Source organism: Protopterus annectens, chromosome 13.part0 (genome assembly GCF_019279795.1).
Source record: "Protopterus annectens isolate FY-2018-M chromosome 13.part0, PAN1.0, whole genome shotgun sequence".
NCBI lineage: Eukaryota > Metazoa > Chordata > Ceratodontiformes > Protopteridae > Protopterus > Protopterus annectens.
This window is the reverse complement of record NC_056747.1, coordinates 278,321,973-278,349,762: the sequence shown is the minus strand read 5'-3', so window position 1 is coordinate 278,349,762 and position 27,790 is coordinate 278,321,973. Positions and strand designations below refer to the sequence as shown.

General features: G+C 38.4%; 1 protein-coding gene across 1 annotated transcript in view; it reads left to right on the top strand.

Annotated features, from left to right (window-relative positions):
- LOC122787238 overlaps positions 1-12,475 on the top strand; it is a 75,203-nt gene extending 62,728 nt beyond the window's left edge. The window contains exon 3 of the mRNA XM_044053839.1: positions 8,976-12,475. Within this exon, the coding sequence (XP_043909774.1) occupies positions 8,976-9,135 (160 nt within the window). The 3' untranslated portion in view covers positions 9,136-12,475. The remainder of the gene's footprint in view (positions 1-8,975) is intronic.
- Positions 12,476-27,790: the final 15,315 nt, after the last annotated feature.

Sequence of the window (27,790 nt, the reverse complement as noted above, 5' to 3'; positions counted from 1 at the left end):
ATTCTACCAAACCTGACCCATCGTTAGAAAAAAATGACTGTCTGTTAATATCAATTAATTCCAATTCCTGTAATTCCTCCCCCTCCATGTGTTCCCATTGCATGTATTCTGTTGTTTCTGTTTGTAGTACCCCTGATAAGCAGTCCTGTTGTTCCTGTTCATTTAATTTCTTAAACGTTCTGATCTCTTTGTGCATGTAGTTCCTGTAAATTTATTAACAACGGACCCTATGTTTCTGTAACAAATTACACATTGAAGTGTCCTGGGAGATGCAATCGTAACTCCTCGATGGTGGTTTATGTTGCTACCTGCCCATCTTTTCCTGGGTTTTATGTGGGAAAAACCATCAGAAGATTAAGGGAGAGGATACAAGAGCATGTGAGAGCTATTAAAAACAAGGACGTTCACAATGCTCTGTTCCTGCATACCATCAAGTGTCCCAATTATAAGAAATTTATTTTCTTTATAATAGACAATGTGACTTACAATGAGAAGGGGGGGATGGTAAAACTCTCCTTGAAGCAAAAGAATCTAACTGGCAATTGCACTTAAATTCTTTAGTAGCTCCTGGCTTGAATGATTTTATTTCCTTAAAACCTTTTTTAAAATTAAGACATGAATTGATTCCTTAATAGGAAAATGGAAATAATGTAATGAATTTTATGTAGCAGCTTACGTAGTTTGTCAATTTTAGAATTGACATGAACAAGTATGTATTCTGTTGCTGTTGCAGACTACGCCCTTATTGTGATTGGTTGGGGTAGTTTTAATTGATGGTATCTGAACAGTGTTTAATTATGCTAAGACAACTCTAAAGAAGCCTGTATATAATACATATGAAAGCACTTAGTTGTGTTAGTTTTGTGCAATAAACGGGATTTCGGTTCATCAGTTTGGTTGCAAAAAGTATTTTAACATATGTAAATCTATCACTGCTAGCCTAAAACAGAGTACTTGCCAAGGCCTACTGGCTACATGTCACACATATAAAAAGCTACTGTTAGGCTCCCCACTTTTCAAACTTATAATCCTTGAATACTTCCCCTTCTTTACCAACTGTTTGTTTCCCCAGAACCCATGCTACGACCTTAATGCCCCTCCCTGCTGCCACAACATCTCTTTAGAAAACAGGAATGAAACTGCACTATATTGACCACAGTTTCTTCATTCATGGACCACAGACCTAGAAATGTTTGCCTTGTTTCATAAAAGAAAACACCTTCTGTAACTCATTTAGGCATGATGGTAAGCAATTCGTATTCATGGATGCAGCGTGTTCCAGCTACAAAGCAGGTATCATCACCTAGACCCTATAACCACCCACCTCCATCTCCTCCACCCACCTACTTATTTATGTAAGACTTTGCTAAAAAAATAATCACATCCACCTGCTCTTCATGTGCACCATGGACTCTCTGCTCATCAGTAAAACCATAGTCCCTATATATTCTGTCCACAAAAATATAATCACGTCCACTTACTTTTCATGTGCACCATGGATGCCAAGGGTTATCAGTGAAACTGTGGTCCCTATATATTCTGTACACAAAAATATAATCACATCCACTTACTCTTTATATGCACCATGGATGCTAGGCTCATCAGTGAAACCGTGGTCCCCATATATTCTGTACACAAAAATATAATCATGTCCACTTACTCTTCATGTGCACCATGGATGCTAGGCTCATCAGTGAAACCATGGTCCCCATATATTCTGTACACAAAAATATAATCACGTCCACCTGCTCTTCATGTGCACAATGGACTCTCTGCTCATCAGTGAAACCATACTCCCCATATATTCTGTACACAAAAATATAATCACGTCCACCTACTCTTCATGTACACCATGGATGCTAGGCTCATCAGTGAAACCGTGGTCCCCATATATTCTGTACACAAAAATATAATCATGTCCACTTACTCTTCATATGCACCACGGACTCTGTGCTCATCAGTGAAACCACAGTCCCCATATATTCTGTACACAACATCGTCTTTCTCTACAAACATTAACATATTCCCTACAGATGGAAGTTATTCTTTTCTCTTGTTGGAATTTTGTGAACTTTCTGTGTTTCTCCTTTGGATTTGACTATATATTATTTCTTTCTTTCTTTGTAAGTAACTGTTTTCATGGTTTCATAGGTTCATAGGTGTTTACTAGGCTAATGACCACAAGGGCCTTTTTAAGCCTAGCCATGCATCCCAAATCTCTGACAAGTTCTGATACCCTTGATAAGTGTAAGCATGGGCCTGGGAGATGAACCATTTACAGTTTTCCTGTGTCCATTAGAGGCATAGGAGCCAAACAAGGGATGAATGTCCGGTTTCCCATCCAATTGTCCAAGTTGCACTTGAATTGGGTTAGGGAGGAACTCTGCTTCTCATGGATGGGGATCCTGTTCCATAGACAGAGTAGTCTCTGGGATACATATCTTTCTCTCCAGCAGGTTCTATTTATATCACAGGCAAGGTTTATGTCTTTAGAATGGGTAATCCTGGTGCTGTTTGTTTTGTGGATATGCAGGAAGTCCAAAAGAGTGGTGTCTAACAATGCTATATATGCCAGGCATAGATATCTCCTCAAAAGTCTGTATGAGACAGAATACAGGGATAGGGCCTTGAGGTGGTCTACATAGAACATATTACTTATGCCCTGTATTATTTTAGTGAGGAACCTCTGTGGATATTCCAGTTGTTGGATATCCCTGGTTAGGTACATACCAAAGGGGGCATTGTACTCAATGATAGGCCTGATGAATGCAGAATACAGTGGAACAATGACTTCCTTGGACTTAGATGCCATACCTTTGTTTATAAGTTGCACAACATAGAATAATTTCCTCACCACTGTAGACATGTGATGATAAAAGGCTAGATTACTATCTATGTGTGTCCCTAAGTCCTTGATTACTGGGTCAGCTCTAAGGGGTGTGTTATCAGTATGATAGTTCTCAGGGATAGATGACTTCCCAAAGGATACCATTATGCATTTCTTGGCATTTAGTTTTAGTCCATGGCTCTGACACCAGTTGTTTGTCTGTGTCAGCCCCTCCTGGAGAACATTTCTGCCAGTGTGAAATTCAGTGATAGCTCCTAATTTGCAATCATCTGAAAATTTAGTAAGCCAGACACCACTGACATTGGCCTTGACTTCTGAGAAATAAATACCAAAAAGGAGCGTTCCAAGGACTGATCCCTGAAGGACTCCACTTGTGATTGGCCTCTTTGTAGAGATGGGCTTCCAATTTCTAACTTCCTGGGTCGTGTATGTGAGCCAGTTGGCTATCCACCGGGTGACATATGGGTTTGTACCTAACCTCTTGAGTTTGTCAACAATGCCCGAGTGGGGTATTGTGTCAAATGCCTGGGACAGGTCAAGGTAGGCAGTGCAAATGATTTTGCCCTCATCCATTGCTTTGGTGACCTTCTCAGGAGAAGTCTACCAGGTTGAGTAGACATGATCTGCCCTTGACGAAACCAAACTGGGTTGGGTCCGGTGTCTGGAGGTTTACTATATCTTTATTGATCATCTCCATGATAATTCTTTCCATGGCTTTACATATAAGACTAGTGAGACTTATGGGTCTGTAGTTTCCAGGGTCTGTAGATGGCTCACCTTTGTGCAGAGGGATGACTGTTGCCTTTCTCCATTCATGAGGTATAAAGCCTGTTTGGAGGCTACAGTTAAATAGTAATTCCTGAGGCCCTGATAGGTCATGTTTCATGCTATTTATAAGGCATCCTGGGATATTGCCTGGGCCCATTGATGCAGTGTTATTCGTCTTAGAGAGAGCATTAAGGACCTGTTCCGTAGTGATAGTAGGGGGAGTTATATTTGATGACATTTCCTGAGGGAAGGTTGAGGGGGAGAGTGAAGTAAAGTTTGAGCTGAATTTATAAGCCAGGAGGTTTGCTATATCTTCTGGCTCAGTATAGATGCCTCCATTTACAATGAGCTCTGCACACAACTAAGTATTGCCTTTGAGGATGTGGATATGGCTAAAGAATGCTTTATGTTTGTCCTTGGCCTGGGACACCAAACTTGCCTTAAATTTGGCTTTGGTAGACTTAATTTGTTCTCTGAGTTGTTTGTTTAGCTTGATAAGAGTGCTTTTATCCTGCTGCACCTCCTAATGTTTGCCATGACTTTCTTCCTCCTGTTATATAACCAGTTGATTTTGTGATTCCACCAGGGTGGCTTGTTTTTTGAGTTAGTTCTGTACTTCTTCCTGGTGGGTACAGCTGCCTCTATGCAGCTATTACCATGCTTGTACAGGGTTTCTGTGAATAGTTCTGCATAGACAGAACTGTTCACAGGGTTTATGGGGTCTTGAAATTTTGCCAGATTGTCACTTAATAGCAGGAGGTTACCCTTAGAATAGTTCCTGAATATTCCAGATTTAGCTGTAGGTCCAGGTTTTATTTTTACTTCAAAGGAGATCATTTTGTGGTCTGACCTTACCAGGAGAGCATTACACAAGGGTGTGTGCAGCAGTCTCTTATATTAGTGAGGACCAGATCCACTATGGTTGCACCCCTTGTTGGTGTATTGACTATCTGGTCCAGGGAGTTTGTGTTTACAAAATTCAGGAATCTCTGTGCCCGTGTATTTGGTGTCATATAGGATTTCCAGTTAATAGTGGGGTAATTAAAGTCATCCATGCATATGGTATTGGGTTGGATAGTTAGTGTTTCTAATAAGTTTAAATACATGGTATGGGTTCCCTGGGTCATAGAGGGGGACCTATAGCTTGCAAGGAAGTGGTATTGGATTTTACCTATGCTGATTTGAACATAGAGCAACTCAAGTACATTGTCCTGTTTGACCAGCCTTGAAGTATATTTATTTTTGATGTAAATAGAGACACCTCTAACTTTAGTGTCAATTACTTTACATAGAATGTGACATAGGGATTATTTTCTGCACTCTTGTAAACTTTGAGACATTATATTTTTATGTGCACTCAGGCAAAACCTGGATTCTACCTCAGTTAACAAATTCAAAATTAAAATTAAAAATATATATGGATTTGTATCACTTCACTGAAAGACCATTTCACTGACACCCATTTCACTGAGACCAAATCACCTAAACTTAATTTCACCTAAAACTCATTTCACCTAAAACTCATTTCACTGACAAGTAGTACTCTAAGGCAAGTCAAAGGTATATGTCCTTTTCCCCACTGTAGTGCGATCCTGGTGTTAGTATATATAGTTAGGGGGGGTGGGGGTATAGCCCCCCACCTAGTTCGCTTTTACCAAATAATGTAAAACAAAACCAGACAACAGAAAACCAAATTAAGTGGGGGGCTATGCCCCTACACCCCCCTAACTATATATACTAACACCAGGACTGCACTACAGTGGGGAACATGACATATACCTTTGACTTGCCTTAGAGTCTGACTGAATCTTTTGTCTCAAATTTTATTTTCTGAATGGATAACAGAAGGTGATGCAAATACATGCAATAATTAGGTGACTGGTTGAGGACCAGATGCCTAAAGACAAGGAGAGAAGAAGCCAAGAATAAATAAGTAATATTAAAATACACATAGTGTCATCACTGGACAGTAAGTAGATTGCAGCTAAAACTCAAATTTGAAAAGTCCTAATGGGCTGAAGAACATGGCAGTAAAGGGGAGTTTATCAAGACAGAAAACTAATACATGTTAAGAATAACTAGTATCAGGAAACCAAATTAACCAAACATGCTGAGCAAATGCTTCACCGAACTCAAGAGAAAGCCAACAAATAGTAAAATGGCAAAGCAAGACCAGGCTTTCATTCATAAAATCAATGAATTTTTGTTAAACAAGTCGACCATTAGCGCTTTCGCAGTAACAAAACTGCTTCTTCAGATGTATAAAATCAACCGTTCTCTCTCATTTAAATAGAAGGAAATTAGTCACATGCTCTATTCAATTAATTACTTCTTAAAAAGACACAGCTCTAAAAAACATCTATAATTACATATATAATTTGCATGCTCCTATCCTTCTTAACAAAAGCTCTAAATCACATCTTTAGTTATACATATATATATATATATATATATATATATATATATATATATATATAGGATGTCGGGTTAGGCTGTGGGAAAGGTGAAGACCCATATATATATATATATATATATATATATATATATATATATATATAAAACCACCATACATATATTATTACATGTCATTATCCTACTTAAGAAGTGGGCATGCTTTCAGCTTAGGCTTTATGTGTGCCTTATCATTAAGACCTGAGCCAATATCTGCTCTTAGCCTAATTATCCATTTACTTTCCAAACATTCTGTCTCAGTCTGTATATCACCCCTAGACAGGGTCTCCTTTTGCTGTAGCTTCAGATAGTGGTTAAGTTACATGCATTATTTACTTCTCAAAACAGTCATTTATTTTAGCTGCAGCAACTCCTCTGCCTGTCATTCACTTTATCAGCAACGTGACAAGCTTCCTGTTTTTTATGCAGTAGATGTCCACTCAGCTGTAGCTTCAAAATCACTGTAACAGAGTCAGCACAACAGTATTCTGGGAAACATCCTTCCTCTTCACAGCTGTAGTTTTCATGGAGTTTCATGTAGCAAAGATTTGAATAAGCCTGCATTTCCAAACATTCACTCTCTGTCAAAGGCTCCAAAGAACTTGCTTTGTGGGCTTTTAATGTACCACTAGTGAGATAAATTACATAGGAAAGTATCAAAATAAAACTACCAAAGAAGGCATCAAAAGATAACAAGCTAGCCTGCTGAAACCACTTCTGGTAAAGCAGAAGCTGCCAACGTAAGCACATCAACTTCTTCCAAAAGCAGAAGTTGCTTGAGTCTTCTGCAAACTTCCTGGTTCTCACAGTCAAGGCGATGCAGTTCTTTCTCAACACTGTTATATTATAGCTTTTATATCAACTGGTATGGAATGTAGGGGTTATTCGCCCATATAAAATAAAATTGTGGAGTACATTTTTTCTCTAGCACTGTTTACTTTGAAAAAGCAGTACCTGCAGAATTGTCTTTCATGGGTTCTGCTGCTTTTGGTTGTGATTACAATTATGACTCATTATAGGCATTTAATACAAACCTAAAATTATGTTTATGGAGGAGGCTAAATGCTACAAAAATGAAAGGAGCTCTGATAATTTGAGGATTCACATGTTCAATAGGAATCTTACTTAAACAGTACATTAAATTTTCACTTCAATCTGATTAAATCTCTGTTATGGAACAAATGCACTAACTTAACTGAGTGAAATCATAAAATTGTTTTTGTTTGTTTTTATTTATTTATTTATTTTTATGAATTATTTTGGATTTGAACAACTTTACACTGCATTAGGATAGCTTCTGTGTTGATACTATAAAAATGACACAGAAAAGGAGGTACCATGCTCTACTTATAGCAGTATAAGGATCTTTTGTAGGGAAGAAAATGTACTCTAGGATGAGGAAAAGTTGTACTCAGCATTTGTTTGCCTTTTAATTAGGTTAAAGTTACAATAAAGAACAGCAACATTTCTTCTGTAAAAGGTGTTTGTAGCAATTGTTTCTCTATTTTGCTAAATCTTACTTTGCCCCCTGTGAACAGGCATTAAGTAATCAGTATGTATAATATTTTGTGCTAGATCATAATAAGATTATTTGTTTTTACTAAAGTTATGATGGAACAGTGACCACATGACCAATAGTATGCAGTTTAGCAAAATGCACATTGAGTGAAGGCTGCTGCAGGAGAAATACTCCTTTCCCAAAGGTACACTTACATCTGGTACTTATATTAAGTAAAGGTGTAGAGGGAACAAAGTGTCCTGCTTGGAACTGTGAAGAGATTTGCCTCCCCACACACATGCCCACAAACAAGGTATGTTAAATGTTAGATAATTGTATTAATTTCACAAAAGTTTCTTTTTGCATTTCACTACATACTATAAGTAACATGCTCATAATTCTCTCTTGTATTGCCTAAATAGCCCAGGTCATGACTGAAACGAGTCCAAGGGCCAGCCCTCTTACCTGGTTAATAGAAAAACAAATGAATACATTCAAACAGTGAAAATGTTTCACATTTTGTTTTTCCTTTCAAGTAAAACTTCTTCTTCTTTCGGCTTTTTCCCGGTTAGGGGTTGCCACAGCAGATCACCTGTCCGCTCATGATTGGCAGTGGAGTTTTACAGTGTTGAATTGCCAGCCCAGCGCCTAACCTTTCACAGAAGGCACACACACACTCACACCTAGGGCCAATCCACCTGCAGCATGTCTTTGGGAGGAAATCAGAGCACCTGGAGGAAACCCATGCAACCATATGGAGGACATGCAGACTCTGCACAGAAGGCACCCCAGCCGAGGATCGAACCGGAGACCCTCTTGCTGTGAGGTGACAATGCTAACCACTGCACCACCGTGGTTGCCTGTTCCTTTCGAGTAAAACTAAGTTAAAGTATTTGACAGATGTCCTTAGATCCATTGGTAATCACACTTTTGTTTTCTTGCATTTTTGCACCAGCTTCTGAAGTACAGTATAAAATTGCTCAGTAAACAAAAGAAAAAATATGAACATTGATGTCAGCAAAGTAACAATAAGACATAATATCGGCATAAGCAAAACAAAGTCATTTGTTACAATGTGTAATGAATGAACTGAAAACTGATATTTGCTAACCAAAGAAAAACACAAATACTAAATACATGTTGTAGATTTCATCTGTCTGCCAAGCTATGTCATAAAAACTATTGATATTAAAGGGTATGATCATAGCTGAAGCTTTTCAGGAATCCATTCTTGTTTTGCATCTTTTTTCTTGTTCTTTGATTTCACTTTCTGTTTCTGACACAAATGGGTGTGTAAGTAATCTCATTGTTCAGCATTTTAAATTGTACTGAATGAGAGACAGAAGGGTTCTACAAAGAGGATCTGCATCATAACTACCATTAAAAATATTTTTCTCTTTCCATTTTTAGGTACATAGCCACCATGAATGAAGACTTTTACCTGCAGTGTGATGTTGATGTAAATGACCAACCAGTTTATTCTAACACAGATGCTGTGTACTATGATTATTCTGCTGAAGCTGTCCCTTCTCCACGAGATGACGATATCTACATTCTGCCAGATCAATGAGAGGTGTATATGTGTTCAGATCTCTTTCTGTTTTTTCAGTAATGTTTCTGTCGTGCTGATGAAGGCTAGAGAACTGACTTTTAAAATGCAAATGTTGTTGACTGAATGTCTCACTGAAGTAAAAGAAGGGCATACACGTTAATACACTTGGAGTTTGTTTAACCATGGTCATTACTGTGGCATGGACCATATTTTCTTTTGGCCAGGAGAACCTAGCCTTTGCTGGATGTTTCTTGTTTTAAAAAACAACCACACCATCTAACTTGTTATCATTCATTTATCAAACATTTAAGATTTGCTTGCGTACAAGCTGCTCCTTTCCTATTTCACATCTGAAACCCATTTGAACTTCAGAATGATATGCTTGGGCATTTCTTGGAAAAGACAGTCATTTCCCGTGCACCATTCACAGTATCATGTTCAGCACAACAAACTACATAGCAGCTACACCAGCCAGTCCAAGTACAAGATCAGTACTTGTCCATGTGCCCTGTTCATTTATTTCTACTTACTGGAGCAGTCCAGGTGGTGGACAGCCTAGTTAGAACTTATGATCTGCTGAGGCCTAGATATGAAATAACATGCAGGTTTTACATAAGCACATTGTGAGTTTTCAGCTATACCATTCTGTTTAAAAAATGTCACCAGCTTCAAAGAGGCTTGGAAATATATAAAACCATCATCTCAACTTACAGTTCATATGTTTTTACTCTTGCATCAAGATAATTTGTTAACTGGTATCAAGATAATTTAAAAGAAATTATAATCTCAATGTCTTAGAGTTCAGTAAGCACTATGTACTTAATCATTGTTAGTATGCATCATCGTGTAACATTGCAGTCCTTCCTTTCTGCAAACATGTTGATTGTATACTAGAGTATTATTAGTAAATGAGGGATCTGCTAAAATATGATGATGTAGCTGTGGTACTGCTGCTTCAGAGTGCTTGGTCCACTGGTTCTCTTCTTGGATGGAGTGCCTTCTTTGTGGAATTTACATTTTTCCTTTGTGCATTTGGCTTTTTTTCTGGGTTGTCCACATTTATCCTTTAATCCAAAACTATACAGGTAGGTGAACTTGTGATGCTAAATGGGCCTTAATATTGCATGTGATTGCCCTAAACTGTACATTCTGAAAAGACTAACATCCCATGGCATTAGTTCCTGTCTTGTGCCAATGGTTTGTGAGGAAAGCCTCTGCTCCCCATGATCTTAAACAGGATAAAAACTGTACACAAGGGATGGATTGTTAGATGAACTAGAAAGATTATATACAAGAAGTGTCATCAATTCCTATTCATAGTGCTATTGTTTATTTATTAATTTGTTTATTTAAATTTTGTGACCAGGTATAATAAAAGAAAAAAGGTGTGAGAAGAAATTTACAGAAAAATAAAAGCAGGGAGAAAGGAGGAGAGGAGAAATGTGTAAAAAAATATTTAGCTTAAAACCCAACAGTTGAAAGTTGCATCAAGTGATTCACTTTTTTTATTTTACTGTGCACTCATAATTAAAAAAAAGTAAATTATAACAATCATAATAATTTTTATTAATGACAATTCCTCTTGAAGTATTTAAATTGTTCTACTGTGAAATGTTGAAAATGTACATAAAGTATATCCCAGAGATGGGATGAAAATATCCGCCCGTGCTGTGGCCCAGGGATATAATGTATGTGTTGCTGGCAGCCTCTGCTTGGTTAAGAATCCTGTCATCAGGAAGCTGAATGGGGTTGAGAGACTAAGCAACCTATTAACATTTATACGAGAGAGGGCAGAGGGGAGAGTCACCACTTTATGGTTGTTCTCTAGCAGTGGCTGGAGGGATAAACTCAGCATACATTAACTACTGAAGAGAAAAAATTTGCATACAAAATGTTTGATGCTATGTGCAAGAATGCATATGCATTCTGTGAAGGTCATAAGAGGAAACTATGACATAAGAAAATGCTTCCAGCCTTAGAACTCTCTTGCCAAGTATTTTTCTGCCAGTCCTGAGAGGAGAGCCAAGCAAGGAGAAATTATTTGGCAGATAATAAGCAGTCGGAGGAGACTAGAGAATCTGAAGTCAGGAAATGGGGAAGAATAATTAAACAGAGTCATAAAAATGCATCTACATTAAATATATTTTATGTGCAGAAGAGAGAAAAGGGAAAGAAAAGTGACAGATTAATAGAACAAATGGCAAATATGAGGTAGATGTATCTGGTTTTGATCAAAGAAATCTCAAAATAAAGGGCATGCCTAAATTTGAATGGTTCCAAATCATTGCTGAAAAAGAAAACATACAAGTAACATTCATACAGATCATCATTGGAAGTCATGGGTAATACTGCACACAGGACTATAGAGCGGCTCATTTAGAAAGCAAAATCCCATAGTATCAAAGAACATGGTCCAATCAGCAAAGACCAGACTAAATGCTGGGCCTGTGCCAACCATTTCCGATCTAGCTCTATCCAAACTTTTTATTTGCTAATTTATTTTTGTATAATTTGTTAAGGTGCATCTTTTCTGTACTCTGCATAGACTTTAGCCTGTTACCTCACAAGACAGGGACAGAGTCAAATATAATCAGACAAACGTTTTAAAATATTGGTTCTGTTAGCTTTTACCATTGTCCAGTTGAGGATTTCCTTTGAGATTCATATATTATTTTGTATTTAACACTGAGCAATGCAAATTAGCTGTAATACTCCTTCTTCTGTCAAAAGGTCAGATGAGAGACAGAAAACCAATGACAGATAATATGGTCTCTGAACATTAACAACAGGTGAGAAATATGGTATAATCATTTAAAACAGGAACCAAGATATATTGTCTTCATAATCCAGTATAGATCAAATCAAAAATTTTAGAAACCGAGAAAAAAAAACTGTTGCTGCCTTTTTAAAAAAAAAAGCACATCATATGCAACTACAAGTTTATTGTACAGTATACCTTGCACAATGATTGTTGTACTGTAGCTGTTGCTTGAAGAATGCATGCTCAACTCACTTCTTTAACCATTACTATAATGCAGACTAGACAGTCTCTGATGAAAGGCCAAAGTGTTGCTTACCTGAAATAACAATAAATAGATAAATAAATATTTTGCAGAAGAGATTAAAAGAAAGACTGGATACGCACATGGTTAGCCAAGTCTGATTTGAAGTCAAGCAGGACAATGCTTTACCATTTTCATTTGAGAGTAACCATGTCTCTTATTGGTTGGTGGTTGGCTTGCCGGCAGGGCTTACTGTCACATGACTGCAGCTGTATGCATCCTCTCAAGTTTTTGTAAAGATAAGACATGATCAAGAAACATTGTTCAGTGTGTGAGAATAAAATAAGAAACTAAAATCTTGTATTTTTTTAATGCAGCTAACTAATAAGAATCCTGCAAAATCAGGTTAACAAAATGTAGATTTATATGGTGGCATTTTCAGCTTGTATCATATTAATATTAACAACTGTCAGTTATAATTGTTTCTGAAATTCCATGCTGTGCAGCAGTAGTTATGTATTAATGTAACCCTCTGTAGTTTACAATGATGCTTCTAAGATGAAGCAGTCTGTTTTTGTTTTTGAATTAAAACAGAATGTACTCAGATAATGGTACAAATGGAAAATGCAACTCATTAGTACCATACTTCTCAACCTCTTAGTGCAATAATTCTGGACAAAGCAAAAAATAATGGTGGCACAACGGACCCTAAATCAGGGCCGCATTTTAAATATTGCTCTTATAAACAGAAAGTTGCTAGAATAACAGGTTTTGCATTAGCATTTTCTCAAGGATATGATGCCTGGAACTCAAATGGCTGTGATTATTTAGTGATGTTAGTATTCAATGATTTGCCAGACCAGCAGACCAAAAACGTGAGGCAAAGGTCTATACTGTAAAACTATGGATAGTTGAGAGGTATGATTATAACTGTAATTGTATTTTTCTTCCCCAAAGGTAAGGAGTTGTGTATTTGTTGGTTCATTTCACTGCTGCACCAGTACAAAAAATATATTGTCATATCAGTATGCAAGTAAACAGGTACACTTAGTGATAAAAGACAGGGCAGGTGCGATCTGCCAAATATGTTTTGCTATTAGTAGTATTGCTGTCCATTTTTCAAGGAGATAAGGGTTGCGACTGTAACCTCATACGTTAGCTTTCTTCCATGCATACATCAAGAAGTGCACTGATACCTTCTATACAGTGGTCACCAAGGTCAAGATGCAAACATGCAAGTATAAGTTACAGAAGTCTTGAAGACTGCATGATTTCTGCAAAAAGCATAAAAATGTGACTGTCTAGAGCAACTAAGCAACTCTCACCATTTCTCGACCTTCTAAATAAGTTACAAACTATTTTTCTGCAACAGTTTTCCCAATACCTTGTGCCACAGACTCAGTAGTCATCTCTGTATTAAGTTATGCTGCTGTATTCATACAATTCATTTATACTGAAAGATGGTATCTGTAATGTGCTAACTATGACAAACTATGTGAAAGCTCTTTCCTCACTGCCCCACCCTACCTAATGATCCTTATTTTAAAAGATACAATGCTATGTGTGCAGAAGTGACAGACAGTTTGGGGGTCTGTGTAAATCAAACTCTGTACAAAGTTTGACCCATGTCTATATGTTTCAGCACAAAATATCATATAAAATAAAATATATCATTTTATAAGGGAACTTTGCATATCAAATCCCAGATCTCTAAATATATTGCCATAGAACTGACATAAACGTACATGAAATGCAAAATTTTAAAAAAATCCTGTTTTTTCTAGATATATAATCTTAGTAACCCCATTAATGTACATGCAACAGATGAAGGTTAAATATGCCAAGCCATCAGTAGCATAATCAGACATGTTTCATAGGCATAACAACATAAGTGTTGACAATGCAGCTATCGGCAAATCAAAGTGCTCCAGCAGGAGAGAGATGAAGCCCTGGTAATGACCCAGATGATCTAGATTCGATTATGGGTGTGGGGGTGTCAGCTGGGGAGAAGGGAATGATGAGCTACAGCTTGCTCACTTCTTCCAGTGGGGAGGGTTGGAGTCCTGTGTCTTAGGATGGGTACCTCATTTACAGTACTCAGTGGAGGCTGCACACGGACAAGTTGGTAAGGACTGCATATGCTTGGAGGCATCTGCTTATAAGTGGATGGGGTCATTAGGGGTAACATCACAGCAAGAAGCAGGTAGGTCTCATAATGCCAAGTCTATGACCAACCCTTGGAACCTTGTGGGTATGCACAGGAATGGTAGAACTTAAGTAAAAACTCCTCCAATAGCTGGATCATAACCACACCTGAGCACTGCACTTATTGCATAAAGGAGAACAAATAAGTGTTAATGACTGGTTGGTGTATGAGAACGGCTAACAGGCATGGAGGAGAAAAAGCTCAGAAATGGTAGACCGAAATTCATAATCTGTGTCTCTACAGATTTTCCACTGAATGCTTGGTTAGATATATTGTGAAATCTCAATATTAAAGATGTTTCTTGTTTTAAAAAAGGCAGGAATTGAATAATTTATGTAATGTTGCTTAGGTTATATGAGATATAGCAATATATGTGAAGTATAATGTTTATGTTAACATAGTTTGATTACTTTTATATGAATTTAAATCTGCCTATGTCACAAGTGATAATTCAATAAAGGTGTCTAAAAAATACTCTGAGTAAATAATCAATAAATTAAATACAGATTGGTGATGTGTGGGAGAATGTAACAATAGGAGATGGATGTTTTAATTCTCAGACTATATTTGTAACTGTTTCAAAGACTTGACAGTGGTGCACTAGGCACTTTCAATACTGTTGTGCATTGGTAGTGAGTTAGGAATATTTTCTTTAATATTCTAAGAAATAAAGAGAACCTTATTTGAAAATTGCAATTTTCTTTGTGTCATGAATTCCCTAACTGACTGGATTCATCAGAAATGGAATGAATTTAGTTATTAATTAATTTATTTTTTATTTATCTTTAACTGTGTAAACGAGCTGATTCAAGGACCCCTTTCAATTACAACCCAAGCCAGAGCCAAATACAGACATGAATATATAGTCTTAAACAAGCGAAGCTATGCAAATATGAAATATATATATATATATATATATATATATATATATATATATATATATATATGTACATAAGCAAGATAAACACATATAAGAGAAAACACAAAAACATGAATAATATATATGTTCCAGAACAGATGACATCCAAACACAAAACAACACTAGCGCTTTCATAGGGTAGATATTTTTACTTAAAGCCACATAAAAACAAGTAAAAGTAAAAATATCATGTGACCAGTCACTGGCTGTTTTGCAGCACTTCTAGAGTATAAAATGATGCTTAAATGAAATATTGTTACACCTATGAAAGCGCTAGTGTTGTTTTGTGTTTGGATGTCTGTTCTGGAATAAACTACTTTGAAACTGGAATCTTCAGCCTGCTCCTGGTCCCTCTTTGGTTTGTTTACATTTGAACTATATTTGTTTTTTGGGCCTGGAGACTTGCATTTGGTGGTAGCTATTTTTCTGATGAATAGTATATATAACTACATAAAGAGAAAGAAATATTCATTCTGCACTAATGAATGAATCTATACAGTGTAGGAATTTACTTGCCTGAAAACAAAATAAACATGCTTAGGAGAGTAACAGTAGTTTGGAAGTGCTATGGCACAGAAGCAAGGCAAATGAGAACAGTAAACTATGCACTGAAAAAGACTTGAGGTTAGTTTCTAGTGATTTCAACAACTGAAAAAGGAATAGCAATGAGATATTAAAGTTTAGGTGGTAATGGGTCATTTCTGGTCAGTCAAAGGAATTCCCCATCTGTATTAGCACATGATATCGCTACAACATTCCATTGATGTAGGAAGAGTCATTAATAAGGGCTGGATGATGTGCTCATGGCCTTAGTGTTGGTCAGTACATTTGAGCCCTGTACTGAACCAGCTACTAATTAATTGCAGGTTTAGTTTAAGGCAGGGTCTTGAAAAACAACTGCTACACAGACATAGAAAAAATCACTGCATGCTTAAATGTAAACTCACTCAGATGTCGTTTTAGATAAATGTGAAATGCATTGCCCTTGCATTTAAAAGCAAATTAAATCAGTAATATTGTATCCTTAGAAATTATTAGTAAGAACAGTTGGACATTCAGTTGTGTGAAAAATTCAAACTTTACTAGATGCCATGTTTATCTGATCTATTCAAAACTGCCAAAAGCTGTTTACATGACTTCACATGTTGTTACATTGCTACATTTCTAAGAAGAGAAGGGGAAGGATGTGTTTTGTATATTGCCTATCAGCAACGGAAAGAAAAAGCAGAACTGGAAAATACTCTGTTTTATAAAATGCAAACAATGCCTTTTAGTTTTGTTTCCAGTGAATAGTGTTTCTTAAACTTAAGTGAATGGTTTCCCTCATGCTCTTTTTAGCCACGAATGACATTTTTGCTGCGTATTACTATCTTTAATATTAAAGGTCACTTTTTTTAAACGGTTTCTCACATTCATAAAGTTCCCTTGTTTTCTCTATGGCAAATAGCTCCCTGCTTGGAGAATTGTGGGTGACTTTGCCCCCATGGGAAGTAGTTAAAGTTTGTAGTCCTGTGTCTTTTGCATTGTGATGCTTGTGAATAATTGTACTAAATGACTCTTCATACCTCTCAACATCTTAGGGGAAGAAATCTGGACAAAGCCTAAAATAATGGAGGGACAGGGGCGAAAAAGTAGGGACATATTTTAAATATTGGTTTTATAAATTTAGAAAGTTGATAAAAGAACAGGATTTGTGTTAGCATGTATTTTCTGAAGAATGTGAAATCTGAAACTCAAATCTATGTCATTACTTAGTGACTTCAATCCTCATTTATTTGCCACAAAGCCACAAACTGTATGAGGAAAAGACCAAAAATATGAGGCAAAATCTGGGCATACTGTGAAAATCTGGACATTTGAGAGTTATGTGACTCTTGTTTCTCTGTCTTTGTTCTTAATTGATAGTAATATATCTTTGGAATCTTGCAGTGTTTTAAACTCTAACTCTTTCTGTAGCTTTATTAAATATTATTTCTATTTCTCTGAGAAGGTGGTGCCTCCATGTAATCTGAGGCAGTTCCTTAGTGGCCTCTCTTCTTATTGCATCTGTTGCCTTATATAAATGATCATGGTTAATGTGCTGCATCCAGTATACTGGCAAGTCACCAGTCCTAGAGAATGCTCTTTGGCAGTCACTTGGACTATGCTAGTCAGCTGGAGCTGTATGTCAGCTTTAGAGAGCCACACTGCTGAGGTGTGCTCTAGTGAGATCATTTTGGCCTTTTGGTCTATTGTGGAGTTTGTCACTTACTGTCTCTTCCCTAAGATACAGTATGCAGCTGTGACCACAAAACTTGTAAGTTACTGTGCTCAATTATCAGTTCATTAGTTGTGAAATCATCTTTTTCTGGAAGCGTGGCACAATGCCTTACCTCTCCCCTCTGCCACATGAGCTGATCTTGTCTGAGCCCTCCCATGAGGACAAGAGATCTGTTCTCTGGATACTTGAGACATTCCTTTCTCTCTGTTCAACTTCTAAGGACTTTTACCCCCTAACTTGGGTCACAAATAATATAAACCAATTTCTTGCCATTACATCAGTGGCAACTGCCATGTAATTATTTTATGTTAATTAATCATGTAATATTCTCCATTATGTCATAACTTTTGCAGTATAGCTAAACATGTTGTCATTTTTGGGCAGAACAGAAAGCAGCAGTTTCATTTATTGTTAAAATCACAGTAAAATTAATGGGGTGAAAAAATGGCTGAATTCGTTCTAGGCTGCAAATTACACAATTCTACAGATAAAAAAAGAATAAGTCACTATGGTAACATAACTCCTCCTGTAAGCAAATCCATCCCTGCTCATCCTGAGTAGAGTAATAAACTCTTTTTTCATTAATATTTTCCTTCAGATTTGGAGCTGCTGATTCTCACTGGAGATGCTTCAGATGGAGCACTGGACTGCTGGAGTGCTGGTGGAGATTACAGTCTAATGAGGCCAAAAGAGCAATAGTATCTCTGAATAAAAGAGAGAGCACAGCTAGGTTTCCAGATCAAATACCATACCATTCCCAGATGCACCTTGGTTTCTTGTCCATGAAATTCATAACTATGAATGGTGATTGGGGTTGGGGGTTGGCATAATATTTAAGGTGTTTTTGCCTCACAGACACAAGGTACAAGGTTTGATTCTCAGCTTTAAAAGGAAATTAGCTAGGCTTAAAATGGCTTGCAAGGACAGCTAGCTAATTACTTATCTCTAAATCTATAAGGTGTACTGCAAGTAGATAGTAATACCCATCATGAACAAAGTCAACTTAATACCATGAAAACATACACAAGTGTCACTATATTCATACAGGCACTGATAGCATGCAGCAGTCATCCTAGTGAGCAGTACTTCTGCAAGATCTCCTTATTCATTCAGCAACTGATAGCACTCAGTAGGCATCCCAGTGAGCAGTACCGCTGCAGGACCTCCTTATTCATACAGGCACTAATAGCATGCAGCAGTTGTCTCAATGAGCAGTACCGCTGCAGGACCTCCTTATTCGTACAGGCACTAATAGTGTGCAGCAGTTGTCCAAGTGAGCAGTACCCCTGCAGGATCTCCTTATTCATGCATTCACTAACAGCAAGCAGCACTCATCCCAGTGAGCAGTACTTTTGCAGGACCTCCTTATTCATACAGGCACTGTAGCATGCAGCAGTCGTTCCAGTGAGCAGTACTCCTGCAGGACCTCCTTAATCATACAGGCACTGATAGCGTGCAGCAGTCGTCCCAGTAAGCAGTACCCCTGCAGGACCTCTTATTCATACAGACAGTAATAGTGTGCAGCAGTCATCGCAGTGACCATACTCCTGCAGAACCTCCTTATTCATATAGGCACTGATAGCATGCAGCAGTCATCCCAGTGACCAGTACCCCTGCAGGACCTCCTTATTCATACAGGCACTGATAATATGCAGTAGTCATCCCCCTACAGCACATGACATAGTACATGATTGGAATCCTTCTCCAGATCCCCAAAATAACTGTAGCCTACATTAGCAAAGCTTCATAAACCCTTACAAAACTGTTCTGTGGCCTACAAATTATGTGTAATCTTCCTACTGAAGCTGAGATGTGCCTGCCAGCTGCAGTTTACCCATGAGAATTCAGCCATAGGCTTTTCCATGGACACTGAAGAGTGCAATCTTCCTATAGTCCATTGGTAGCACTATTGTTGAATGTCCTATCATCAAAGCATTCTGAATGAATACTGGTGCTATGGCAAGTGTTTCCTTATATATTAAGTATACTAAGTTCTAGGTCATGCAGGAAGACAATGCAGTATATTTAGAGCTGCAAGGTTTGAGGGAGGTACATGGACATTGCTTTGTGTTGCTTCAGAAATTTAGTTTTGTTGAAGCATTTGTCTTGACACAACACTTACTGGCACTGCTATTATGAACTGCAGTCTACCCATCCATAACAGCATCTCAAGCTTCCTTTCTGAAACATGAGCCCAGCACATTTACCAGCACAGAGAAGCTGTTACCATCTTCCATGCAACATAGAAGTGAAACATTAACAGCATTAACCCAACACTTTCCCATACATTATAAATCTTCAGTCAGATCTCATCCACACCCATATGCATTACCTCTAGAGATGCCTCTGACCACCACATGTGAATGTTAACGGACCCAGCCTACCAGAGATTTCAGGCACTGCCTCTTGATAGGAGGGCATTTCTACCAGATTAAGACATCACTGAAAATCTTCCTTCCATCTACTGGCAATCTCTCCAGTACTATTCAGCACTTCTCCATACTCACTTAACCTGAGGTCCTAATTGTATCTCCTAGGATGCAGAACGGCATAAAAGAACCTATCAAAGACCACCTTATGATCCTCCTGCCTGACCTCCCCTAACTTCTGCCATATTCCAGCTTTCACTTCAGGAGCTGATGTTGGTCCAGCCGTCTTGGTTTGCTGGCATACGCCGCTGAATTAGCAGAGTCTTCCATGACAATTGTTGAGAAGGTCAGCTTCATCTTGAAAACTTCCCTTACACTGGTATCCTTCAGCAGGTCCTGAGGTTGTCAGCATGACAGGCACTGACAACGGTCTTGTTAAAGTTTACACTGCCACCTCATCATTTGACATCTTGAACATTGTCCATTCAGACTCCGTGTCCTGAGCTCCCTTTGAGCACAGTGTAAATTTTCTTGGAGAAAGAAGAAGAACTTTCCTCAAACAAGATTCCCTTGAGGGGCTTTTGAACAATTTGATTGGGTTTTATTAGCCTAAGCAGAAATATTGAAAGTTCTGTTTTCTCATTTCTGTTTGCTTGCTTCATGCTGTGGGGATGTTTGTGGGATTACATTTTAGTATATTAGTATTATCCTGAGATCAAGGCAGTTCAGCAAAAAGACCGAATCATTTCTTTATATTGCCCTACTTAATACTCTTTCTTCAAGTTGTAATGTTTTCAGTCTTATAATAAAACATTAAGGGAATGTGATAAGATGAAGTCCCCCCCACCAACAAAACTTTTAATGGTGAGCCATTTCTATTTCCTTCTATTCTCTTATGAGCTGTTGGCTTGATGGGTTGTGCATTCCAGAACAAAGATTTGTGCTGTGAGGTGAATGAGATGCAATGCAGGGGCTTAAAGAGATCTAGGGGATGCCATGTAGTTGCCTCTGCCAAATGTTTCCGAGAAACCCTCACTGCTCATTTGGGTGTCCCAGTGCTGTAAGGCCAGTGTCCCTGCTGGAAACTCCAAATCACCATCAAGATGTGATACGTTGGCAGCATTGTACCTCTTTTCATCTGTCTGTCCAGAGTATACAGCCTTAAAAAGGATGATATGATGGCAAAGCCAGCCACTAACCTCTGATTCTGGGCATCTTGATATATAGTACGAGTGGCCTTGTGTTCATGCATTTTGTATGTTAGAGATAACCTCTACCTTGTGAAAAATTCCATGAACAACACACCACTTGGGTTCATATCAGGGAGGGGGGTGAATTCCTCCAAGTACTGTCATTATTCCATACATAAGCAATGAAGTGTCTCAATAAAACTAGACTCAAAAAGCGACAACACCCAGACAACTCTCCTTCCTTCTCCAAGAAAGCTAACTGCTCTGTACAGTTGTCTGGTATGAACTGCCAAACAAATGTTAGTTACACAAATCTCTCATCAAACATTAAAATTCCAACTCTGTGACCATCAGGGACTTGTGAGTATTCTTACACTTGTCAGGAGTATCTCATTTTAAGCAACTACACAAAATGAAAGAGAGTAGTGCTTTATCAAGAAGTCAAATTCTAAATTCTGCTAGTCTCCAGTAAGATGATAATGAAAACGTTGAAATCCACGGATAACACTATCGTGGCTGAAACAATGTCCATAATTAATGATGTAAAAGACACGGAAACAAGAAAAAGAAAAACGAGTAAATGCAGTCACTGTGCGACCGTGGTGCAATGAAGCAAACATCACTTAATCATGAGAGGTGCTGATAAGGGATCTGTATTTAGTAATCAAAGCTTAGGTTCATAGGTTCATAGGTTTATACTAGGCTATCTGCCCGAGGGGCATTTAGCCCTAGCCATAGTAGTTTTGTGGCTTATGCCACCCTTTTATGGGGACTATACCCCCACATTATGCTATGTTCTGTCGAGCAGTGACACTGAGAGGGGTATGGGGTAATAGGTGCATCCTCCCATCCATTGGTCAAGATTTCTTGAACAAGGCTTGAACAAGGCCAGCGCCCTGCATCACATGATTTTGTACCGATTTTGTTGGACAGCATATCCAGGATCTAGATTTATTGAGGTGAAGCATATTCATTAAATCTGGGGAATAGAGCTGAAGTTCTTTTCAGTCGGGCAGCATAGGACAGATTTTTGACCTTTATCCTTTTGGTGAGGAACTTTGTGGGCATTGTACTCAATCATTGGTCTGATGAGTGATGAGTATAGGGAAAACTATCTTCTCCCTTGATCTAGATGTGAATCCCTTCATGATAAGGTGGGGGCAAAATGTAGTCTTTACCCTAGCTACTTTGCTTACATGGGTGTCTGATGACAGGCTCCTGTCAACCTGGGTCCCAGGTCCCCTAATACTTCTTCTGTGCTCAGTGGCCACCACCTATATGGTAGATCGAGGTAGGCTGTATGGACTGCCTTTCCCTCATCAAATGGCTTGGTGACTGTTTTCAAAAGTCAACCAAAAAAGCAAGATCTGTGATCTGCCTTTTGAAACTGGGTTTCTGGATCCAAAAGTCTGCAAATTCCCTATGTCTCTTTATATATGATTATCATCCTGATCCTCTCTCCAGATGCTTCCTCCATTTGTTGTAGAGTTTGTTTATGGCTGGGGTTCACACCAGACTGGAGCCTGCTTGGTACAAAAGAGTCTTTTTTTTGTTTGGATTGGCCTTATCCATGCAGTCTGTAAGCTGGTAGAAGTAGCAGAAGGCATTTGTGATTCAGCAGTCTTGCTTACTCTTTCCGCCCCCTTAAAGGGGCTTAGACCACACTAGTCTCGTAGTTGTGAGAAGTTGAAGTAGTTCTTCTTTGTGGTTACTTTTTTTAGGTGGGGTGTATTCGGTGTTGAACATTGTGCTCCCATGTTCATGATGATGAGATCAAGTATGTTTTCTCCTTGTGGGATGGTGACCAATGTTCTCCATACTGAGAAGGGCCTCGAAAGGCATGCATTTGAGATGAGACTTGCATTGAGCAGCATTAGCAGCCTTACTTTTTTTTTTTTTTGTGTCTAGGTGGGTGGTTTTTAATTTTTGCCTTGCCTCAGCATGTCATCCCAGGCAGACAGACATTGGATCCCTTTGAATGACACAGAGTTTAAAGCCAATTGTATTGTATCTCTTGATCATCTTATCTCTGTATTGCATCATTCTTCTTGGTAGGATACTTGTGTGTTTATGTGTATGATTTGAGGTTGTGATGGTACTGTGGAGAGTGAGAGTATATGTGTGTGTGTGTTTCTTCTCCCTGTCTGGTCTTGCCAGTCCTATGTTGAGAGAGCTCAGCCCAGTTTGGCCAGTTTGTAGCATCTCTTCTTGTTTTTTTTGTTTTGTGGGAGGAGGAGGGGAGGGTTGAGGTTGTGTAACATTGCATAGGCAATTGTAATATTGCCAGTTCACCAGCTGAGCAGGAGAGGGACACTAAAGAGTGATGTATTAAGGTGATAAGCACAGGAACAACAAGTGCTAGGTTTAACAGAGAAGAATAGTACTACCTGAGTCAGGTAGAGATGATCTTTTTAGTTATAGGATATGCTGATTAGATCAGTAGTATAGTTCATAGACATAGCTTGATGTATTAAGCTGGCCAGGGGCATTCAAAGTTATTATATAACATGTTTCTATCGGCTATTATTTAATTTGAAATGTATCTTTGCATTTTTCTTTCTTCCTTCTCTTCACATTGATACAAATAGCTGTACCATCCATGTGGACTGCACTCAGTAGCTGTTGTGATTGTTGGAAATTATTCAATAAAGCTCTCTTGTAATAAAAAAGAAGTCAAATTCTAGAGCCATTGCAGTACATAGATGTCAATCCAAATGACCCTCTAATAAACAGTGAAACACACCTGGAGAAATGACATATATAAAAATACATCTGTATGAAGTTAAATGAAAGCAGACAAAAAGGAAATAAATGCCCCAGTTCCTGAAACAAGACTGATTCCTATTCATTTTGCTTATTTAGAATAAGTATATACCATTTTTACATGGCTTACATCTAAACCAGATAATGACATCAGGACAATGTCCCACTGCATAACATTAGGCTAAACTGGGATAATGAGTTACCTTACATCAATGTAATGAAAACGAGGGAGAGAATATATAACATAGTTACTTATTTAACAAAAAATATTTCTTAGATAAGTTTTGGTTTAGTGTGATATGTGTGTGCGTGTGCGCGCGCACGCGCATATGTGTGTGTGTGTGTGTGTGTGTGTGTGTGTGTGTGTGTGTGTGTGTGTGTGTGTGTGCATCTGGTGTGTGTGTGCATCTGGTGTGTGTGTGTGTGTGTGTGTGTGTGTGTGTGTGTGTGTGTGTGTGTGTGTGTGTGTGTGTGTGTGTGTGTGTGTGTGTGTGTGTGTGTGTGTGTGTGTGTGTGTGTGTAAAACATCCTGGCTCATTAAATAAAACACTGAAACAGCATTTCAAAGGCAAAGTGAATTCAGTGGTGCTGAATTACTATGTTTTTGAGGATGGAAGCCACTGTACTACCATAATACGGAGCTGTACCTTCACCTCTTGCATGTAAATATTCATGCTTTGATATCACACCACCTCAGAGATAGAGCAAAATAAGTCTTTATCTGAGGTGGTATGATTTTGGTATTAGAATAATTAAGTTTCTGCATCTCAGGTGCAGGGAAGCGGTCACTCTGTAATAGTGTAACACTTAAGTATTGCTGAATGCATTATTCCAACTATCAACAATATAGCCACTCATATGGTCTTAATGAATATAGTGCTACTGTGCACTGTTCAGTCTCCTTTATAGATAACATGAAATAAAACATAAAGTAGCTTTCTTAGCAGTTTTCAAAAACTTATAATCTGATTATTGTCAGCTGACTGCCCAGTAACTATGTTTGTTTGTGTCTTTCGGCTTTTCCCGGTTAGGGGTCGCCACAGCGGAACTCTGGTCTGCTAATGATTAGTAGTGGATTTTTACGTAGCAGATTACCAGCCCTGATGCACAACCTTCAATGAAGGCATGCCCCATTCATGTATGCCTCCACACAGAAGACTCTCTAGCTGAGAATCGAACGGGACAACATCTTGCTATGAGGCGACAACGCTACCGCAGCACCACCACCACAGTAATGGTCACTCTAATTCTGCTTAGTGTAAATTAACCACCTATACTTTATAGTTTTATAGGGAAACTAGTCCAAAAGTACCTAGATGGTAAACATTTAATCAGTATTTTCCCACCTTGTGCACCATGGCATGCTTCTTCTCCACCAAGGAAATGATGTCCCATGTGTTTAAGGCTAGTTTCTATTATTGTCTAGGTTTGCTGAATCCATCCTGCTAATCCCTATCTCCTGGCAAGCACTACAATCAACCCTTACCTTTCAGCTTGCATGTGTTGATCCCATAGGATAGCACTGTTTAGCCATTTTGAACTGAGCCTGGCTGGGTTTCACCCAGTGGACAATAATCCATGGCTGGCTTCAACAGTAGTTTTTAATAATCCTAGTCCAGGCATAGTCCTCTTAGATTTGCTTTTGTACTGTCATGAGCACCTCTTGCAGGACATTCTTTACCTGACCCCACAGCCTAGACCTGTTTACACATGGAGTCCCTTCCAGGATCCCAGCAAATACATCTGAGATTCACTGAGGCACATAAGCCTCTCTACTACAACAGAATGATGAATCAAGATGGGATCTGAAGCTTACTGGGAACCACACGAGTGATGGCAAGAACTGTGTGTCTCCAGTGGGTGCTTAACAAGTCTGTGATGATGAAGTGCTATAGGAGTTCTCAGATGAAACTACCTGTTGACCAGTTACTCTATACTCCCGTATTCACTGATGGTCATCGGCTGTAGATAGTGACTGAAAGAACAAAATCATGAGTTCATGAGTACTTATGGCAGAGTTAAGGTTTCTCTATGTCTGTGTTGCTGGCCATACTTTTTGTGATAGGACGAGGAGATTGGTGATCTTGGAGAGCCTCAGTGTATGCCAATTGCCCCTTTGAATCCATAAGGGCCAAATAAAATAATCCAGGTGTCTTTTAAGGATGTTCTAGCACTGCATTGTAAAGAAGGCCCAGGACAAACCCAAAACATGCTGGACAGATTATATCTCTTCACTTGTCCAAGAACACTTTGAGATTCTGTATGATGAGTTGGAATCTATGGCTGGAGAAAGGGTAGTTTGGTCTGCCTTGCTCAGTTATCAGTCAGTGATTGTCACTAAAAGAAATAGAAGGAAATTGAATCAGTCATGATGGAAAGGCATGAACAAATGTTGCATATTACAACCTTTTTGATTGCAGGTGTACTTCTACATAATGGGATGCACAGCTAACTTATGTCAATTTATACGACTTTTGTTTTTAGCATACATACTCTTTGCCAGAAGAAGGAAACAATATTCTATGCAGTCTGTCTGTCACTGTAGACAGCAATCATCCACATTCTCTCCTCTACCTGTTCAAATCACTCTTGAATATTTTGTTTGATCTACCCTGAAGCAGCCCGTCTGAGCGCTCATTCTCCATGATGTAGCACTTCCTCATGTGCAGACTGCATGTTATCTCCCCCACAATCCATTGACCTATGTTTCATTTCTTAATAGTGCCTTCTAATTAATATGTGTAGCCATATTGTGTATCTCCCCTTAGTCAAGGTTTCAGAACAGTATATCCCCAACCTATCAAGTCTCTAGTAATATGTCACCCCACCAATTCCTTAAACACCCTTCCAACCTTCATCTGAAACCTCATGTTAACATGGTGTCCCTCTCTATGGGCACATGACTTCCGATGGGGTCTCACTAGTGACTTGTAGAAGGAGGTAATAATCACCTCCCAGGCAAATCCTCTTAAGTCCTGCCTAATATTTTGTTATTTGTAATGTTGGATGTTGTGATTCGAATGCACAGTTCTTTTTGATGTCAGATTCATTGCAGTTTTACACCCCCACAACTTGCACTGTATTGCTTAGATGCAACTTTTGCACTTGTATTGAGTAATCCTTAGCTCCCATTTGCAAATCCTTGCCACTAGCCTTTCCAAGACCCTCTTTAACCTTTTCTTGCCAGTTTCATGTCACCTAGAAAGAGAGTTATTTGGTTTTCTGCTTTTCCTCATTGTTAATGTTAAACCTGGTACATCAGTGTTAAATAAGGCATTACCCAGAACTGAACTTTCTGTCCTCTGGGCATATCTTCACATATTTATTTATTTAGTCATGAATGTCTGCATATATACATGTAAGGATTTACATATTTATTTTACTAATCCATTTAGTCATCCTGAGTAGTTCCCTTTTTCAAGGGGAACATGGAGAGAAAAAAAAAAAAACTCCTGAAATACATTGTATAGATTACATAGCAACAGCATCTGTCAGTAATTCTGTTATACAAGGACATGTCGGGTTATAGCATGATGATATAAGGTCTTTGACTGCAATAATATACATACGAGATTCAAAGATTCAGAAGATTCAAAGAAACTTTGTTGTCATTTAGGACAACACAAGTGCAGCCTAAACGAAATTACAAATGTCAGCTCACGAGAGAAATGCAGTGCAAATAACATCGATACAACGGTATCAGAGAATAACATAAGAAAGAAACTAACACGTATGACATGCAAGAAGTAGTTCACATTACAAAAACACACTCAATACCCATTATCCAATGAAAATAATAAATAAATACCCACCACCAAACCCATACACTGTTAAAACAGAGAATAAATAGAGACTAGTGAATAGCAGCTATTTAGTTACCTCCTTCCAGATGCAATAATAAGACGAGATGATTCTGAATTGCATTTCACACCTGTTAGGAATAATGCTTCAGTTTCTTTGCACC